At 43.0% G+C, this 13,656-nt stretch overlaps 2 protein-coding genes across 4 annotated transcripts; one reads left to right on the forward strand and one right to left on the reverse strand.

The window, feature by feature from the left end:
• Positions 1–7,972: 7,972 nt before the first annotated feature.
• Positions 7,973–11,533, reverse strand: ARFIP2 (ADP ribosylation factor interacting protein 2). Of its 3 annotated transcripts, none has more exons than XM_051987615.1 (8): positions 11,416–11,533; positions 10,841–10,941; positions 10,399–10,495; positions 10,155–10,273; positions 9,687–9,908; positions 9,438–9,595; positions 9,146–9,320; positions 7,973–9,051 (listed from the first exon to the last, which is right to left on the reverse strand). In XM_051987615.1, the coding sequence occupies exons 2-8, from the start codon at positions 10,937–10,939 to the stop codon at positions 8,896–8,898; spliced, it is 1,026 nt and encodes a 341-aa protein (XP_051843575.1). In that variant the 5' UTR covers positions 10,940–10,941; positions 11,416–11,533; the 3' UTR covers positions 7,973–8,895. The 3 variants fall into 3 exon arrangements, with proteins under 3 accessions (XP_051843575.1, XP_051843574.1, XP_051843576.1); XM_051987614.1 differs by having other exon boundaries at positions 11,354–11,532; XM_051987616.1 differs by lacking the exons at positions 10,841–10,941; positions 11,416–11,533 and having other exon boundaries at positions 10,155–10,352; positions 10,399–10,458.
• An 85-nt stretch (positions 11,534–11,618) lies between these two features.
• Positions 11,619–13,222, forward strand: TIMM10B (translocase of inner mitochondrial membrane 10B). Its single transcript, XM_051987617.1, has 3 exons — positions 11,619–11,736; positions 12,351–12,446; positions 12,580–13,222. Exons 1-3 carry the CDS (start codon positions 11,674–11,676, stop codon positions 12,775–12,777), a joined length of 357 nt encoding a protein of 118 aa, XP_051843577.1. The 5' UTR covers positions 11,619–11,673; the 3' UTR covers positions 12,778–13,222.
• The last annotated feature ends 434 nt before the right edge of the window (positions 13,223–13,656 follow it).

Below are 13,656 nucleotides of genomic sequence, written 5' to 3' on the forward strand. Positions count from 1 at the left end.
AGGAGTTATCCCAGATAAGTTCTGGATGAGGATCCCTGGAATCTTAAGCAAGAGATTACCTATCAGTGACTATAGGGAGATAAGAAGAATGAGGTCCAGAGGATCATTTCAAAGACAAAGCTCAGAGGAGCAGCCTCAGGTTGTTGAGTTAGGGAGATGAATGAGGTGAGATAGTCCCTCTTCTGGGAAAAGCTAGCTCTCTGAAGACAATAGTCACAAATATAGATTAGGTTTTAATCAAGTCTCACAAGAGGAAATGGAGTAAGTCATCTCAAAATATTTTCCAGAGGTAGAGAATGTGGATTTCTTGTATTCCTGTTTTCAGCAGAACACACAGCAAATATACAGATTTTCTAATGGGGAGTTCCATTCCATTTCTAATAGGCTGCCTACTAGCACCTTACTAAAATTTGATACTTAGTAGTGCAGGTATCTGAGATAGGATATCTGGAGTCTTATCTTTTGGAATCCAGATCTCCACAGCCCTAATTATCTCAGTTCTAATGATAAGAAAAGGGGGGTTGCAACCAGGGGGATTGAGGCAGAACAATTCAAGGAAACAGGCAGAACAATTGGGGAAACTGAGGCAGGACAATTCAGGGAAACTGAGGCAGGAAAATTTAGGGAAACTGAGGCAGGAAATTAGGGAAATTGAGTCAGGACAATAAAAGGGAACTGTGGCACAACAGTATCTGGATATAAAATACTCCTCTCTCCCCACAGAGACCCTTTAATCAATAATTGACCAAAACTGCTATATCGTTCTGCAAGGTCAGACATTTTTACAGAGTATGGGATGTGTCATGAAATACCTGGTCTTCCAACAGGAGGAGGGAGAATAGAATGGACTAGTTAGCTAGGAAGATGGCAGTTTCCTCAGAGAGGGAACTAGGAGCCCTAGGAATAAAGATTGGAAGTGAAATAAGTTGAAATCCAAAGATACTAATATAGAATAATTTTAAGAATCTGGGACATTTTAAATCTGAAATTCTTCTGCTCACAATTTATCAGGCTAATTCAGATTCCTTAGCCTCGTTCTAGATTGATTAAAGATGGTCAGAGTGGCAAAGGAGTTTCCTCCTTAATAATAAGAATTCACAGCCTGAACACAGAAGATGCCAGCTTTAGAGAGCAGATGCTTGAAAAGGGTCAATCTCTCCCTTAAAAGTGAAATATAGATATGATTGTTTGTGATTCAGGAGACAAAGTAAGGCCATATGAAATCCTATCTTCTAGGAAAGGAAAGGAATCAGAGACCAGTAGATGTCTAAATAGCTAATAATTGAATGGAAACAGAGGGATAAATCACAGAATGTTTGGAGTTGGAAGGAACACATACCAAAAAAGAATTCTCCTCTATAAGGTACATGGAAGATGGTTATCCTGACTTTGCTTGAAGATCTCTAGTGATAAGTAACCTACTATCTTCTTAGACAAGTCATTACATTTTGAAATAACAAATTATTAGGAAGCCTTTCCTTATATGATGCCTTTCTGCAAATTCTATCTACTGCTTCTAGTTCTTTCTTCTGGAACCAAAAGGAAAAGTCTAATCCTTCTTCACAATCTTTCTATTATTGTAGATAGACATGATATCCCCTTATCTCCAATCTAAACATCCCGAGTTCCACTCATCTTTATGCATCTTGGTCACCATCCTTTACTATACCAAATTTTTAATGTTCTTCTTAAAGTACGGTGCAAATCATATTACTCCATGTGTGGTCTGGCCAGAGAACAATAGAGTGGGACTCTTATTACCTCCTTATTTTTGGAACTTAGGTCTCTTTTAGTGCAGCCCCAAATCATATTTGTATCCTTAGCTGCCACATATGCCTTCTATAGACTCATTTGGGGCTTAGTCTTATCTCTCTCATCTTTTATTGCTATGAGAAGAGACCAATAGCCTTAGGAGATGTTTTAGATGCAAAAGAAGGTGGTCATGACTTCAGAACTATCTCCTTGAAAGGATTTAAAAACATTATGACTGGGAGCCCTTAGATCTAGCCAATCTGAGAAAGGGGAAAGGACAGAATTTATATAGGTGTCTTTCAATACAAGCTAAAAATTAAAGAGAGCAACTTTCCTTAAGATCTTAACGAGACTAACCAAATACTGGAGCTCTAGTCTAAGCTTCAGAGATCTACCTGGGACTTTTTGTAGTAACAAAGTATTAGAAACAAAGTAGATGCCTTCTGATTGTGGAATGGTTAAATAAATTTTGATGTATAGATTTAATGGAACATTATTCTGTAAGAAATTTTAAAAATGGCAAATACAGAGAAGTATGAAAGATTTGGAATTTATTTAGAGTGAAGCAAGCAAAACCAAGAAAATGATGTATCTAATTATAACAATGTTAATGAAAAAAACTGCAAAACAACAAAAAATGAACACTGTAAATTTCCAAAGAAAAACATTTAGCCCTAAAGAAGAGTTATAAACAGAGCTGTGGGGACAGCCAGGTGGCACAATGAATAGAGGCCCAGCTCTAGAGTCCAAGACTCCTGTAACTGCTTAATAAACTGCTGAGTTGAGAAGATTGCCTGATTAGAATATTTCTGATACTCTAATCTTATAATTGGTTGTTGTTCTTTATTCTAGAAAAGGACCAAAATGGCATCACTGTTTATAACTCCAAAGGGTCAGACACAGAGAAGACCATAAAGAGAGTCAAGAAGCATCACTAATATTTTCCCTTTCAAAGGCCATTAGACAAAACTTTTAGCCCAGGGATCTCAGACTCAAGTTAGGAGAAATAAAGATACATGAATGAATAATGACTCCTGACTGAAGTTGAAATGGAGGTAACTTTGGGAAGTAATGGAAATAACCATTTTAGAACTGATGATGTATGAGGAAGAGAGTGTCAGATATGGTCTGACATGTAGCCTAGGCTTTGGGAGAACAGATTTCAAAGAATTAAAAAATAAGCTAAACAGGCTCACATACTCTCAAGAAGGCAATGAAGTACAATGGAGAAAATGTTAGACATGATTTTCATTGAGTACCTTTATCTCTCTGGAACTGTGTCCTCACTGAAATGAAAGAGTTGGACTAGGTTATTTCTGAAGTCTTTTCCTTACTTTACATCTATAATCCTATGAACAAAGTTTTGATGATGAATCCAAAATTGATTTCAATGAAAAAAGAGGAAAGACCTAAAGAGTACAATGTCTGGACAGGTTGCAAATTGATTGAAGAAATAACATAGCAGAAATGGAATTAAGGGTAGAAACAAGATAAATAAAAGAGTTAAAAGAATAGTTTTAGGAAAAGTTGGAGCTCAATGTGAAATGAGATTTTCAATATATGCTAAAATGAACATTTGTTTGCTTATGAAGATATAGGTTTGCTTTAGCTTTTAGGTCAAGTGAATGATCACAGATCCCTTTGGCCACCTGGTGAAACCTATAGATGACTGCTCAGAATAATGTTCAGTTTTTTTTTTTTGTTGTTTATTTTGTTTTGTTGTTTCTTATGTCACCGTAATGTCTATATATCTCTCCTCTCTTTCTTCCAGAAAGTCATCCATATGACAAATACTATTTTTAAGAGGAAAAAAATTCAGTACTCTGATGTTTGATACATTGAAAATGTCCAAAAAGATGTGCAATGCATAACATCTTTGGAGATATTTGGTTTGGAGATATTTTCTCTTACCTCTTCATTTGAGTCCTGCTTGATCTTTACAATTTTGTTACATTTGCTTTTTGTTATTTGGTGTTTAATTCTTTCCATTTACATTGTTGCAGCTACTGTGTATATTACTTTCTTGGCTCTGTTTACATTAATTTACATAGGTCTTTTCATACTTCTTTGTATTGATTACATGTTACTTACAGCACAAAATATCCTATTATATTCATGTACTGCAGTATTAACTATTTCAATTGATGGGCATCTACTTTTTTCCTCAATTCTTAACTATCATAAAAACTATCATGGATATTTGAAATGAATATTTTAGAATTTACAGGGTCTGTTTTCTTATTGATGGCTTCCTTGGACTATAAGTTCAGTAACAGAGGCTCTGGTTGAAAATGTATGGACATTTTAGTCACTTTAACTATAATTCCAAATTGCTTCAAAACTCCAACAACAATATATTAGTTAGCCTTCAACAACTTCTCCAACATTGGCTCTTGCAATTTTTGTTAGTCCTTTCCCTCTCAATTTTCTGGTGTGAAATGTAATTTAAAAAAAAATTCATAATTTAAGGAAATGCTAAATTTCAGTTAGACATTAGCAAAAATAAAGATGCTTTTTTTTTCATTCAAATTTATGGACTCCTGAAATTCATCCCCCATGTGGAAAAACTGGGACACACACACACACACATGCATTGTTGATGGAGTTGCAAACTGATACAACCATTCTGGAAAGCAATTTGGAACTATGCCCCAGAGGCTCAAAGACTGCATATTCCTTGATCCAGCAATGCTACTACTAGATTTATATCTCAAGATTTAAAAAGGAAAAAGAACCTATTTGTACAAAAGTATTTATAGCAGCTCTTTTTGTAGCAGCAAAAAAAATTGGCAATTGAAGGGATGTCCATCAATGAGGAAATGTCTAAACAAATCTTGGTATGTGGGATACTATTTGGGTTATAAGAAATGATAAGCAGGGTTGATTTCAGAAAAACCTGGAATTAGACACACTGATGCAAAATGAAATGAACAAAACCAGAACACTGTACACATTAACAGCAATTTTGTACATTGATCAACTATGAATAACTTAGCTATTCTCAGAAAATAACCATCCAAAGAAATTCCAAAGGAGTCATGATGAAAAATGCTATCCATATCCAGAGAAAGAACTGGAGTTTGAATGCACACCGAAGCATACTATTTTTCATTCTTTTTTTTGGCTTTTTTCCCCCATTTTCTTTAACCATATGACTAATATGGAAATGGATTGCATGACTGCATATGTATAACCTATATCAAATTATTTATTGTCTCATGGAGGGAAGAAATAAATTTGGAATTCAAAATTTAAAAAAAATTGCCTTTACATGTAATTGGGTAAAAAAGAAAAATAATTTTTTTAAATGAAATTTATTCTTCGATTCCCACCTTCACCTCATGGTCCATGAATTCTAAATTAAGTGAGTTAGAACGATTATTTGAAATGGATGAAAAGATGATAAATGGAGAAAAGGCATAACTATTCAACACCTATTTTACTTGCATTCTCTATTAATGAGAAAAGTATTAACATTGCAAACCACAGAATGAAATGGTTGAGAGAAATAAAGAGAGCATTTAGTTGCCTTCAATAATTTTGAGGCAGAGGCCTAGGATTAACTACAAAGGATACTGAATCTGATGCTAAACTGATGCCCTTAAAAAGTTTAGGAAAGTCTAATGGAATGTCAGAAGACTGGGGCTCAATTTTATCCAAATATTTCAAATAATAGCTTGCCTTCATAAGTGTTTTACATTTATTATCTCATATGGCTCTCCTAATAACCTTCTGAGATAGGTGCTACCTTTTCTGTCTCATAGATGAGAAGACTAAAGCTCATTTGCCCACTATCAAAGAGCCACTAAATATCAGAGGCAGAATTTGCATCCAGATCTGCTGTCACCCAGAATTCTTTCAACTGTACTATAGCATGCTTACCAAATTTGCAGAGGACAGAAATTTGAGAGGAATAAGAATGTGGATGAGAGAATTTTATTATTTCTTTTTAATTAAATTTTTTTTAGTTCCAAATTTTCTCCTTTTTTACCCCAAGAAAGCAAGAAATGACATACATTAAACATATGAAGTCATGAAAAACAGATTTCTACATTAGGGTGGGGGGAGGAAAGCATGAAAAATAAGGTGGAAAAAAATGCTTCAATCTGTTCTCTTCTTAAATGACAAAATTTAAAAGAGCTCAGGCTAAAGTTAAGAATATGAAATTTAAGAGGAATAATAGTAGTATAGCATTTGAGTTGAAAAATCCAGTTACATAAGTACAGGTTGGGGAGGAACTAGGAAAAAATTCATGTGATAAAAATCACACAAATTTCTACTGAATTTAAAGCTCAATATGTCAGCAGTATGTTGCTATCAAAAAACAGAACTTCTATTAGGTGGTTATAGCATTAAGGGTAAGGATGGTGATACCTATCCCCTCTGTCATAGCCAGAACATACCTGGAATGTTTAGCTCTCGGTACTACATTGTAGACAAGACATTGCTAAGTAGAAGCACATCCATCAAGGTAGTTATGAGTAACAAAAAGTATGAGTACTCAAAAAGTACTAATTGAAAGAAGTATGTTCCTGACAGAAGTTGTACTGACGAGTATTTGAAAGACTTATATAGGAGAGGTTTAAATTTACTATGTATGGTGCTAGATGCAATAGGTGGAAACAATAGGGAGGCAGATTTGGGCTCAACATAAGATCCCGCAAAGAAACAAATTGTTTTTGAAGCTGGTGAGTTCATCATTAGTTATATTTAAGTAAAAGCTAGAAAGTCACTTTTGGAGAAAGTCTCACACAATTCAATCTTGGTACTCCTTCATGCTTTAGATGAGATGAAATTAGATGAGCTGTCATAAGATGTCTGCATTAGGTGAGAAGCTGGAGTAGTTCATACCTCATCTCTTCCAAACTGAAAATGCTGTGCTATGAATTTCTGCCTTTATGAGCAAGACTCAAATTGTTCACGAACACATTCACTCTGGGGACATAGCTGGGATAGATCTGTAGACAGTTCAAAAAACCAGCCTGGCTGTGAAACTGAGTCAATGTGTAGCACCTGCAATAGTGTGGTAGGGCTGATATTACCAACTAGTAAATAGAAGTCTCCCTTTGTAATAAATCTGATGGCTGTTAATTGTGTATGGGAGGGGGAGGGGAAAGAGAGAAAATTCCAGAGACTGAAGCAGATATACTTCTAAGTCTGGGTGGTTGTTTTGCTTTAAACTCCAGTGCAGCATAATGACCTTCCATGATTAATCTTTAGGTCAATAAAATAAATTAGATACCTAGGACTTCTCCAGGAGTTAAGAATTCTTGGTTCTCTAAAATACAATTAGGAAATATTGCTTCAGTTTTTTTTTTCCTTAAAGAACTTAAATTCTTAACTGTAAAAACTGATGTAGATACTACAGTTCATAATGCTTATAACAAGGTATTTACAGATCTATCAACTACAGTATAGTTCAGGAACTGCTCAAGACGTTTTACTGACTCATTAGGAAAGGAATATTAAAAAACAAACATTGTTGTTTGCTTTAAATTGCAAAGTCTGGTAAGAAACCAGGGTGACTGGAAAAAATAAGCTGTCTGATGTAATGCTGGTGACACCAACTATATCCCCTGGTTTATGTGACTTGTCTGTGACACCTAGTGAACCAATTACTTTTATCACTGCTCCCTCTCCTAATTCTGAACACAAGGGAAAAGCAGCAGGCATCATTTAGATAGTTAATGTAAGACTTGAATGGACAATGGGATGGAGGAGTGACAGAAAAGCCAGAAGAAAAGCACCAGGAAGAAGGAAGTAAGGTTTAGAATTCTAATCCACAATGGCTCTGTATTAGTCTGATTCAGTTTGCAATGTGAACTTTTCCCATCTGTCTGTTTCCCTGGAGTCCCCCACACGTTTCCCTTTGGAAGCCCCCAAGGGCCTTTTCTTGTGTTGGTGTCAGAGGCAACAGAGAACAGCCAGAAGAATGGCTGGGCTCAAGATAACAATTTCCAAGGAGAAAAAGGAGTGGCAGTGGTAGTCAGAATGTGATGAGACCAGGTATTCCCAGAGCTGAGTATGAGCAAAGGAAGAAGTCTGGGTTTGAAATGCCCAAGGATCGCATTAATGAAAGGACAGAGTCCTTTAGGGTGTAAGTACAAAGGGCTCAGGCCTAAACCTAGAAGAATCGACATTTATGATCATTTGTTTCAGGAAGCCTGTGTACTATGCATCATCGTCCCAGATCCCTTACCCCCAACAAACAAGCCCGGGCCAGGTTTTATGAAAGGTTTATTTCTGGTCCCAGGCTCCCAGGCCACCCTAGGGCTGGTGTGACAGTTTCTACAGACTGGACAGGCACCCCAGAGTCCCACCCACAATTAAATTAAGAGAAACACCACCCTGGCTCCAGGGCATAGAGACAGGCAGATGCTGGGACAGACAGCATGGCACCCCTAGTCTTTGCCTCATACTTCCCCAGTCTGCTACCCTTTGGTCCTAAGACCCTCCCGTCTTCTCCCCACCCCCAACCAAAAGTAATGGAGGGAGTGGAGGGGGAGGACACTGAGGGCAATGTCATTGGCTAAAGGATCTTCAAGTGACGCCAGCTCGGGGGGCCCCAGGAGACCTGCTATCAGCCAAGGGAAAGACCCAGGAGTGATGCCATTGGCTTTAGGGAGAGCCCTGGGAATAATGCCATTGGTTGGGAAGAGGGCCTTTGGGAAAAACGACTGGCTGAGGGGTAGTGGGAAAAGATCTGGAAAGTAACGCCAAACTAGCTGGCAGAGGAGCAAGGCCTTAGGCATCAGGACTAAGTACTGCTGCACCTGGCCCAGTAGTTGCCCTACCTAGCCCCCTCTCCTGGGGGGTGCCTCCCTTTACCACCCACAACAAGTTAAGGTCTTGGGAGGGAGATCCTGGGCAAGGAAGGTTTGAGGGGAAAGGGGGAGTGTACATTCTTGCTTTCCCTGTCCCTATCTCTTCCCTACCAAAAAAGGCTTCTTTCTGCTCCCCTAGTGGGCTTGTTGAAGAGGAGGGCACTTATTCCCACTCCCCTCAGCTTCTCCTAGGGAGGAGGTTCACTGAAACTCCAGCTAGGAGGGCTTCTTGGGGACAGGGGCCAATCCAAGGGGGCAGGCCTCACTGCTCCTATAGCCAAGAGTGCTTCTTGGGAGTGGAGGGCCAGGACAGGCCACCTCACTGCTCCTCCAGCCAGGAGGGTTTCTCAGAGCCTGGGGGCCGAAGCTTGATGTTGAACTGCTGCAGGGTCTGTTCAAGTTGCTGTTGGTTCCCAGCGAAGTAAGCGGACACGGCATTGTGGAAAAGCAGCAGCTGTTTGTGCATCACCTTGATCTGGGGGCATGGATGGGGGTCAGTTGGGAGGAGGTGGGAAGAGAAAAACATTGAGAGGAGTTAGGGGATAGGGGTGAGGGGGATGGTTTAGCACCTTGTTTTCCTCCAGAAATTTGAGCTTGATAGCCACGTCCCCACGAAGTTTCTCATACTTCTCACGATGTGTCTGGAATGTAGCTTGGGCACTTTCAAGTCGGCCTAGGGTCCCAGCATCCCGTGGACCCAAGCTCAGTTCCTCCAAGTCTGTGCGGTATGCATCATACTCCAGTCTAGAGGAATGGAAATAGTCATCCATGACTGAAATTTGGGGAATTAGGTCTCAGACCTCTTGACCTTAAGTCTCCTATTCACTCCCCATTCCAGCTTTCTGGTTTGTGCTTTCCTACCTGGCAGCTTCATATTGCTTGACAGTCATAAGAGTGTCCTCCATGGTTTTGGTGACCAGGGTGTTGATGCTGGACACAAAAAAGTTGACAGCCCCCAACAGGGTCTCCCCATTTTTACACAGTAACTTCTGTGTTTCTGCATTATAACCAAATTCCTCCTGTGGGTTGGATGAACATAGAGCCCAGAGGTCATGGGCCTGCCCTGGCCCCCTATTACCCTCAAAATGGAAGGGAGATAGGAGCACAAACCTGGAGCTCAGGGGACTTCTGGCTGAGGTCAGCGAAGGCATCACCCAGGGCATGCTGAGTCTGAAGCAGGCTATAGAGGTGAGCAGTGAGTGCCCGACCCAACTGAAGAATACTCTCATACTTGCGCTTTGTGTCCCGTAGCAGCTCAATCTGCAGCTCCAACTCTAGGTCCACAGTGCGTGATCCTCGGCCAAACCTCTCGGACAGCAGCTGCTTTGTACACTGAGCAGGCCCCAGGTCCCAAGCAATCAGAAGGCCCTCCCAGACTCAAGAACCCCCTTCCCCACCCCGAAAATGGAGATACCTGCCCCCACCCCAAGCTTCAGTGACTATGAGTCCCTGGATGAACAAGGGCAAGGGTAAAGGAACAGATGGGATCCAGGGACCAGGGGAGGAAGTAGGACATTAATAGGAGGTAGGATCTGGGGGTACCCATGGGACAGGGGGCTGAGGGGACACAAGCCCCACCTTGTAGGTGTTGATGCCCCACTTCTTGACAATGTCAAACTTCTCCCCAGCAATGCCCCGGGCCACCTCGTCACCAGGGCCAGCAGGGGTTGCACTGTGGGGCTGCTGACGGCCAGGCCCTAAAGGATAAAATTCTGTGATCTGCATGATAACCATTTCTGTCTCTACTCCCGCCTTTCTCCCTTTACCCAATAATTCCTAAGGTCTTCGTCTTCAATAATTCCTCAGGCCCTCTGCCTCATACCTGTGGGGATAAGACCATCAGCTGAGCCCCCATAGCCTCCTGACACAATGCTTGTCTCATTGAGATTTGGTCCAGACACCATCACCTGCTGTAAGTCCTATGATGGGCCAAGTAGAGAAAGGGGAACAATTAGGAAGGGATAGAGAGATGAGGACTGGAGAACTCTCAGAGGAAGATTCTGGAAGGCTAGGACATAGAGACTCAGATATAAGAGAGATTAAAGGATGGCTTGGGAGTTTGGGTGTCCAAAGGCACAGTGGGGGATCTGGGGATGGCATGATCACGAATGTGAAATTTAGGAAGATCAAGGCATGGTAGGGGGCATCAAGGAATTTAACAGTAGGGAATGGGCAGAAGTGTAAGGGCTCTTGAATAAGGAGGGCATAGTTAGCTGAACCAAAGATATGAGCAACGAGGGTGCTTGAAGCAAACAGGCACCCACCTGCTCAAGCCCATCATCTTCAGGAAGCCGTCCAGCCTCGCCATTACCGTGAATGGGGATTTCCATGGTGGCCGCTTTCCCCAGGATCCCGTCAGTCATGGCTGGGAGAGACAAAAGCTAAGGTAAGGACATCTCTTCTTGAAAAAGTGTTTCCCCCTGATCTCGCAGGACTCATATGCATTCTCTCTGGAGCCTTCTACCCTGGATCTGGCTAAGTCCCCCTCTTATCCCCTCGGCTAAGTTGGATGCCCTTCCTCTCCCCACTTCTCAGGTGGGTGCCCCTCCTCCCCTCTTAAACCCTGGATTTAGTTGGGTGCCCCTCCTCCCCGCTTAAGCCCTGAGCTCAGCTGGGTCCCTTCTCCCGCGCCTTCTTCACAGGACTCTAACGGGTGCCCTTCTTCACCCAGCTCAGGTGGGCGCAGCTGAATGCTCCTTCTCCCCCCATGGACTCAGGTGTATGCTTTCCTCCTCCCCCCCTCCAGGGCTCAGGTGTGCGTCGCCCGGCCCCCTCACCTCCAGGCTGGGCCACGCTCCCTTTACTTCCGTTCCTTTCTCCCCGCACTTAGGAGCCTCACCTGTCCCTGCCCTGCCCTCGGGGCGCCGGGCCCGGGGCCGTCCTGGGACCTCGGGCTCCGGTTCCCTTCGCGCTCCTCGCAGCAGGTCAGGGACACGGCGGAAATGACGTTCTCGGCCGGGCAAATGAAGGCAGCCGCGTTGCCTACCGCTAGGGCGGAAGTGACGCCACGAGCAGGGACACGCTGCGCAGCGCCGTAGGCCGACTGAAGTTGTGTGCGGTTTCGGAAGTGACGTAGGGACTTGCGCCCTGTGGCGCCATGGAGTCACAGCAGTCGCAGCCGCCGCAGCAGCAGCAGGTGCAACAGCAGCAGCTGAGAAACGTGAGTTCGGGGGCAAGCGGTTCTCTTCGGCCTGGGGACTGCCTAACTCCTACCACGTAGGCCACCGGAGCCTCAGGAGCCCCCCGGTCTGGAAGAAAGGGAGGGAAGAGACTGAGCATATTAAGACAAGTCAGGCTATGCGGCGCATTTCGGAGCATGCGCTCTTTGGTGCCTCCTTAGTCCTGGGATCGTGGGGGTTGAGGTTTAGAGACCGGCATGGCCCAGGAAGAACAAGGAGATCCCTCAGAGGAATGCTTGAAGGGACTCGGGACTTCTCCTTCTGGACTCTGGGGATGGGGAAGGAGGTGCCCCCGGGACACCCCACCTCGATTCGTGCTGGTCTCCAGCTCGGATATCCGCCCCTCTGCTTCTACACGGTCTTGCTCAGGCCCTTTCCTCACTCCTTATCAGTTCTTTAGAAAGAGCTCTGGGCAGAATGCTCGCCCTCCGGTTATGTTCTCAGGTTGGTTCACTGTTGAATCCCCAGCAGGTTATCGCCCCCTCAGGGCCCACAGGGAGTTCATGACATATTTAAGGTCACTTCCAGTTTTGTCGAGGTATCTTCGGCGAAGGGGTCCCTCCCCAAGATTTCATCACCCCTCTTTTCCCCCCAGCTTCGGGACTTCTTATTGGTATACAACCGGATGACAGAACTCTGCTTTCAACGCTGTGTGCCCAGCTTGCATCACCGAGCCCTGGATGCAGAAGAGGTGTGTAAGAGGTGTTTTCTGTAGGGAGGTGGGAGTGCTCCTCTGGACTGAGGAAGGAAACTGTAACTGTGAATGGGAAGGTTGTTTACTCTTGGGGAGGAAGGAGACTGACCCAAGCCTTCTGCCCTCCTAGGAGGCCTGCCTGGACAGCTGTGCGGGAAAGCTGGTCCATTCCAATCACCGCTTAATGGCTGCCTATGTACAGCTCATGCCTGCCCTGGTACAGCGCCGCATCGCCGACTATGAGGCCAGTGCAGCCCTGGCAGAGACAGCTGAGTCTCCATCAAGCCCTGGGGCCGGCCAGCATGGGACTCCAGGCCCGGGAAGCTAGAGGATTCCTATTCATCTGCCACCTTGGGATGGAAAACTCGAATATGAGGCTTTCTGACATCAGGAAAGTGTTTAGTGTGACTTGAGTCATCCTGGGTCAATCTCATCTCTGCTCTTGCCTACCAGATGCCCTGATGTCATCACAGCAGGAGCCCATTACCTGCCACAAGGGGTGTCCAGGCAGAGGAGAGTGGGTCAGGGATACCTTTGGAGATACCAATGGAGTTCCAAAGTACAAGAGGCAAGTTCCGGAGATGACTGAACAGAGAGAAAAGACTGCCTGGATTCTCAGAAAGGTTAGAAAGCAAGAGAAGGAATTACTAGTTCATGGCAACCTTTCACTGAAAACCAGGGATGGCATTTCTTTGAGTCCAGAAACATCCCAAACTCTGTTTTTTCTTCCTTGTCCAAACCTGCCTGTCAGCAGTAAAGTCCTTATAAGTTTCCATGAACTGTGTGTGCTTGCTTTAGGGGAAGTAGGTTGGGGATTGATTGAAACTTTCTTGTCCATCTCCTGGACAAGGCTCTAGGATAGAGAAAAAGCTAAAGTATTGGCTAGTACATTTGGGAAGCTCTAAACTGTTGAAGAAAATTCCTTAGGCATTTTTTATGTGTTCCTTAGTGGTTAATTTCCTTGTTAAAGACCTCTACCTATACCTTAAAATTTCTATCCTAACCCTCCTCTAACACCTTGATTTAACTATTATCTCTTCTTTGTTTTTTACATAAATATTTTCTCCCTTGTTTCTTTTATCCTTAATTTTCTTATTCTAAAAAAGAAAAACTTTACCAGAAGTCTGCTACTTTCTTCAAGTATTGTTCTGTCTTCAGTGTCAAATGCCTAGAAAAAGTAAGTTTATACTAAACATGTTCAACATTC

This window comes from Antechinus flavipes, chromosome 3 (assembly GCF_016432865.1).
Source record: "Antechinus flavipes isolate AdamAnt ecotype Samford, QLD, Australia chromosome 3, AdamAnt_v2, whole genome shotgun sequence".
NCBI lineage: Eukaryota > Metazoa > Chordata > Mammalia > Dasyuromorphia > Dasyuridae > Antechinus > Antechinus flavipes.

Coding starts and splice junctions, on each gene's coding strand:
- ARFIP2 (XM_051987615.1), bottom strand. CDS start 10,939: ATGACTGACGGGATCCTGGGGAAAGCGGCCACCATGGAAATCCCCATT. Junction 9,909..10,154: donor GGGGCATCAACACCTACAAG/GTGGGGCTTGTG, acceptor GGGCCTGCTCAG/TGTACAAAGCAGCTGCTGTC. Junction 9,052..9,145: donor AATTTCTGGAGGAAAACAAG/GTGCTAAACCAT, acceptor CCATGCCCCCAG/ATCAAGGTGATGCACAAACA.
- TIMM10B (XM_051987617.1), top strand. CDS start 11,674: ATGGAGTCACAGCAGTCGCAGCCGCCGCAGCAGCAGCAGGTGCAACAG. Junction 11,737..12,350: donor AACAGCAGCAGCTGAGAAAC/GTGAGTTCGGGG, acceptor TTTTCCCCCCAG/CTTCGGGACTTCTTATTGGT. Junction 12,447..12,579: donor GAGCCCTGGATGCAGAAGAG/GTGTGTAAGAGG, acceptor CTGCCCTCCTAG/GAGGCCTGCCTGGACAGCTG.